The sequence below is a fragment of the Pan troglodytes genome, chromosome 1 (assembly GCF_028858775.2).
Source record: "Pan troglodytes isolate AG18354 chromosome 1, NHGRI_mPanTro3-v2.0_pri, whole genome shotgun sequence".
Taxonomy (NCBI): Eukaryota; Metazoa; Chordata; class Mammalia; order Primates; family Hominidae; genus Pan; species Pan troglodytes.
The window spans coordinates 41,760,389-41,766,410 of record NC_072398.2 but is presented as its reverse complement, the minus strand read 5'-3'; the positions used below and the strand labels follow the sequence as shown (position 1 = coordinate 41,766,410).

The following is a 6,022-nucleotide window of genomic DNA, read 5'->3' as shown; positions in this document are numbered from 1 at the left end:
GGAGGGATAGCATTAGGAGAAATACCTAATGTAGATGTTGGGTTGATGGGTGCAGCAAACCACCATGGCATGTGTATACCTATGTAACAAACCTGCATGTTCTGCACATGTATTCCAGAACTTAAAGTATATATATTTATATATGTATAAATATATATGAATATATAAATATAAATATATATATAAGCTCCCCACGTGATTCTAATGTGTGGCCAGTCTTGCAAACCTCAGGCTATTTATTCTAAAGGGTTTGTAACAAGTCTTCCTCTTAAAATCCACCCCACCACCATTCAGCGTTTTGGGGTCTGTTTGTTTTTGTTGTTATCCCACCCCACACCGCCCCGAGGCGCGCGCGCGCGCGCACACACACACACACACACATACACACACACACTTACACTGGTGAATTTCTCTCTACAGTCAGTCTGGAGTAATCCCAAAGTGGTGTCTTTGGTAAATAAGGAGAACCCGGGTGAAGAAAATGACTCCCACCCGAACAAGGCATGAACAATGTTCACTCCCTACTGTGTTACTCAACCTGTTTCCCCAGGTCTCTGTTTTCACATTAGAGAGTGTTCTAGGAGATAACGCCCTTCCTCCTTAGTTACTTCCCCTCCTTCCCTAGTTATTTCCCCACCCTCGTGCTGGCCTTTGACAGACCTCCCAGTAGAGGGCCCAAGACGCGGGTAGGGCACCGCGTCTCAGCGCCTGAGTCTCAGCCCCCGAACTCCACCGCACCTGCAGGTCCGCTTGGCAGCACTCAAGCGCGGGGATGCTCCGCTTAGACGAACTCACGTTCGGGCAGCAAGGCCTGCGATACTTGAGCACCCCTCCCCCTCTCCCGTTTACACCCCGTTTGTGTTTACGTAGCGAGGAGATATTTCGGTTTCTAGAAGGCAGGTCATCGCAGGCCCCACCCAGCAGTGGAGAGAGTGAGTCCCTGAGGGGGTTGCCAGCGAGCTCCTCCTCCTTCCCCTCCCCACTCTCCCCGAGTCTAGGGCCCACAGGGGCGTATGACGCCGGAGCCCTCTGACCGCACCTCTGACCACAACAAACCCCTAAGCCACCCGTCTTGTTTGTCCCACCCTTGGTGACGCAGAGCCCCAGCCCAGACCCCGCCCAAAGCACTCATTTAACTGGTATTGCGGAGCCACGTGGCTTCTGCTTACTGCAACTCGCTCCGGCTGTTGGGCGTAGCTGCGACTCGGCGGAGTCCCGGCGGCGCGTCCTTGTTCTAACCCGGCGCGCCATGACCGTCGCGCGGCCGAGGGTGCCCGCGGCGCTGCCCCTTCTCGGGGAACTGCCCCGGCTGCTGCTGCTGGTGCTGTTGTGCCTGCCGGCCGTGTGGGGTGAGTAGGGGCCCGGCGGCCGGGGAAGCCCCTGGGCTGGGTGGGAGGTCCAAGTCGGTCTCTGAGACACGCACAGGGGCCGGCGACTTGGCAGGTGGGGAGCTTGGCCCGCGGTCGTGGTTCCCGCCGTCCTGTGCCTTTAAGGCTCTCGCCGCTCACCAGCATTTGGGGCTCCTGCTGTGTCGGCCCCCAGCTGACTTGGCTTTAGAGGTCGGCGTGGAGGGTTAAAGAGGCCCCGGCTGGGTTTGCGGAGCAGCCAAGCCTGGCAAAATCGAAAGGGAGGGCTCAAAGAGAGTGTATCCTTAACCCCCAAAAAGCTGGTCTAAAAGGATGGGAGGCCAGACCGCTGACCGCTCCCCACTCTCGACAGAGTCCAGCCGTGTGGAGCACACGATGCTGCAAACTTGCATGTCATCTCTTTCAGGTGTGGCATTTCAAGGGGGCTTGTGTCTTGAAAACAGCAACTGTGAGGACACTTGATAGTCATTTCCTTCAGTTCTGCTTTTGTCTCCCTAGGTGACTGTGGCCTTCCCCCAGAGGTACCTAATGCCCAGCCAGCTTTGGAAGGCCGTACAAGTTTTCCCGAGGATACCGTAATAACGTACAAATGTGAAGAAAGCTTTGTGAAAATTCCTGGCGAGAAGGACTCAGTGATCTGCCTTAAGGGCAGTCAATGGTCAGATATTGAAGAGTTCTGCAATCGTAAGTTCTTCATCTTTTTAGAAAAGTTCTGGGAATGGAATGTATCTTAAATTTATTTTTATATACCTTTGGAGTGACTAGTAATTGATAGTTCTCTAGCGTTACTAAACCCCAGGGTATACCCTGTTGGCACTTCACACTCCAGCTAATTGAAGACATTTACCACCCTGAGTAGGTCCTGCTGCTTCATTAAGAGTTTTTCTTCCTAACACTGTACCTCTTGAACGAACTAGTAGAGAAAATAAACAATAGGTATTGTTTAGGGAGTAAACATATAAAATATATTTGGCAATTGCCTTGAGACACATAATGTAAATGATCTGTTTTCTTAAGTATTTTATAAAGTAGGACTTACCAAATACAACTCTGTGGTGGCATTTTTAAAAGCTCTCAATATTTACTTCAAAATCTGTTATACTTGTACATATTTATAGGGTACATGTGATATTCTGGCACATGCATAAAGTGTGTCATGATCAATCAGGGTAATTGGATAGCCAGTACCTCATGTTTGTGTGGAGAATATTCCAAATCTTCTCTTCTTGCTACTTTGAAAAAATATATGTATATATATAAATTGGGATATATATATATAGGGAGAGATATATATATACTTGGGATATATATATAAGGAGATATATAATTGGGATATATATATAAGGAGATATATATATAGGGAGATATATATATATAGGGAGAGAGATATATATAGGGAGAGAGAGATGTATAAACTGGGATATAGACAGGTAGATAGGTTGATTGTTAAAAATGAATAAGAGGCCCAGTGAACAGTTGTTTGGGGGCTAACACAGTAACCGTGTTTGATACTGATACCTAGTAGAATTAAAAGAAATGAAGATTTCTTGTTTTAGGTGAATATACATACAGTCATCCACACCTTATGTGCCCTTTGGTTTCATAAAATATATATTGGCATTATCTTGGAGGAAAAAAATCTGTTACTTACATAGCCCTGTATTAGCTTTGAGATATATGAGTAGAGATAAAGATAAAGAGACCCGATAACCTGACTTTGAACAACTTAAATCAATAGATGCTATGGTAAATACAGAAATTGACACAAATACCTTTAGAAGCCATGCGTGAAATAGGCTTTAACTTTTTATTTTTATCCACAATAGAGGCAGTAGGATGAAGTACATAGTCTTTGCACATGTATCATGTTTTAACTCTTCCCCATGTTATTACTTTATCCAATCCTCCAAACAACCTCATGAGGTAAGTTGGGGCTCTTACACTCTTTTTATGGCGGAGGAGACAGACCCCAGTAGTTTAATAACTTCCTCAAGAGCAGCAGCTTTTACGCCAAAACCAAGGTGTAAACTTGGGTCTTCTGACTACAAATCCAATGATGACCCTTCCACTTGACCATGCCTCTCTAGATTCACATTTGTGGGCAATCTGTTTACAGATGTAAATCCTTTATGTATACAATTTGTGGGCAATCTGTTTACAGGTGTAAATACTTTATGTATACAATTGACTTATCCTTGCCCCCAGGGCTTGTGGGAATTAAATGAGTTTGTACGTAAATAAATATTAGCTGCTATTATTGTGCAGGACATTAGTCCAGGGGTCTGGAAATACCCTATTCCTGTACTGTATGGTGCTGTGTAGTTCTTTAGGGCAGGGTAAGGAAACCAACATTTATTGAATGCCAGAACTGGGCCAGGCAACTTAATTTTTTTTTTTTTTTTAAGTGGGGATAGTGATATGTGTGTACCAACTCTACTTCCTAAGCCTCTAGTAACTAGGAAACAAAGTATACACGTGAATACATTTGCTACATTGCAAGTGCCATGATGATATTAATATAGTTAAGTACTAAATATGCGCAAAGCAGTAAAGAAAGGGGGTTATTAGGGTCCAGATAATTAAGTATAGATTATAAAACAAAAATTGATACTACATTTTTTGTTGCTGCTTTTGTTAATACTTTTAGGTAGCTGCGAGGTGCCAACCAGGCTAAATTCTGCATCCCTCAAACAGCCTTATATCACTCAGAATTATTTTCCAGTCGGTACTGTTGTGGAATATGAGTGCCGTCCAGGTTACAGAAGAGAACCTTCTCTATCAACAAAACTAACTTGCCTTCAGAATTTAAAATGGTCCACAGCAGTCGAATTTTGTAAAAGTAAGTAAAATTTTTTAAAGTATTTTCAACCATCTGGTGTTTGGGGGAAATAGTATCCCTTCCTTCATTCATGCTAGAACTCTATGTGTATATATTATTATATAGGATGTTTCTTGATAGGACCATGAGTGTCAATTTATTTTGAATTAGACTAAATATTTATGTGGTAGGAATACTTATTCATTCAAAAATTTCACATTTAATTAGTTTGAGGTTACCTAAAATAAAACAAGTATATATTCTAAATTCGTTGCTTTTTCAAAACTTATTATAAAGAGAAATTAGAATTAAAGAAGTCTAAGGGTCAGGCATGGTGGCTCATACCTGTAATCCCAGCACTTTGGGAGACGGAGGCAGGTGGACCACTTGAGGTCAGGAGATTGAGAGTAGCCTGGCCAACATGATGAAACCCTGACTCTACTAAAAATACAAAAACTAGCTGGGTGTGGTGGCGCATGCCTGTAATCCCAGCTTCTTGGAAGGCTGAGGCAGGAGAATCCCTTGAACCTGGGAGGCAGAGGTTGCAGTGAGCTGAGATTATGTCACCGCACTCCAGCCTGGGCAACAGAGCAAAACTCCATCTCAAAAAAGAAAAAAAAGTCTAAGGATAAGAAATATCAATGGTTCAGATGATGAATTTACATATATGTGCTTGATAATTTTTTCAAAATTTTTTCCCGAGCTTTATTGAGGTATAATCGACAAATATTATTTTAGGTGTACAACATGATGTTTTGATATATGTGCACATTGTGAAATGATTAACACAGTCAAGCTAATGAACATATCTACCACCTCACATAGTTACCTTCTTTGTGTGTATGCCTGATAATTTAATTTTAAAGAATCAATTTGTATTCTATTCTAGAGAAATCATGCCCTAATCCGGGAGAAATACGAAATGGTCAGATTGATGTACCAGATGGCATATTATTTGGTGCAACCATCTCCTTCTCATGTAACACAGGGTAAGTTTGGGCATACTAAAACCCTGTATTTAGGAAATGAGAAAACAAATTAGGACTTAAGGTGAGATTGTTAGTTTCATGACTGGTATTCACAGCTAGTAGCAACTAAAACAATCCCTCTCCTCAAAGACCCTTCATCATGAGCTCATCACAGTTAAATTTAGTAAAATGGGGGCAAGAAAGGAAGATTTCTTATACCACCAAAATTCTCTAAATTCTGATTTCAGTAAATATGTGATTCAATATAAAATTTTAAATGTGATTAATAAAAATATTTGAGATGATGATACTTGCAGAAATAATTCTTCAAATGTTAAATACTAAACCAATCTTTAGTTGACCTAAATAATGAATTTGCATGAGTTTTTCTATATGCAAACAAGCTGTTACAAAACAGCATGAGTTAAAGACATTCCTAGTGTGAAAGTATTCTAAGTTCTTTGATAAGTTCTCTGTATAGGGAGAAGGAACTCATTCATTGAGTACCATCAATGTCTCAGACACTGTTGAAAACTTTACATTTATTTTCTCATTTCATATCTGTAAATTAAATAATTCTATTTTACTCTGTGTGTGTCCCTATTCTTTATAAAGTAAAAATATCAGTATCACTTGTCTCCTATACGAAACACAGATATTGGTTAGGTCATGAACACAAAATCTGGGAAGTACTTTGAACCCTTTAAATATAAGTACATTCTATTATTCTGTGAAGCCCATATTTAGAACTCAGAGGTATAAAATGTTCAATCATCTATGTCATTTAAAAATGTTTAAAACACTTATGCTTTCTAACATATTCCCCATGCAAATAAAAAATGTACATGTCTTATCTGTTTTTACTCTTT

General features: G+C 41.4%; 1 protein-coding gene across 19 annotated transcripts in view; it reads left to right on the top strand.

The window, feature by feature from the left end:
* Positions 1–771: 771 nt before the first annotated feature.
* The window catches only part of CD55 (CD55 molecule), a 48,255-nt gene continuing 43,004 nt past the window's right edge, over positions 772–6,022 (top strand). For 13 of the 19 annotated variants that reach the window (XM_063810074.1, XM_063810071.1, XM_016937639.4 and 10 more), the window contains exons 1-4: positions 892–1,349; positions 1,866–2,051; positions 4,015–4,206; positions 5,075–5,174. In XM_063810074.1, the coding sequence (XP_063666144.1) occupies positions 1,250–1,349; positions 1,866–2,051; positions 4,015–4,206; positions 5,075–5,174 (578 nt within the window). In that variant the 5' untranslated portion in view covers positions 892–1,249. Of the gene's footprint in view, positions 1,350–1,865; positions 2,052–4,014; positions 4,207–5,074; positions 5,175–6,022 lie in introns of all 19 variants that reach the window. The other 6 variants (XM_054674362.2, XM_001166757.6, XM_016937682.4 and 3 more) reach the window with 3 other exon arrangements.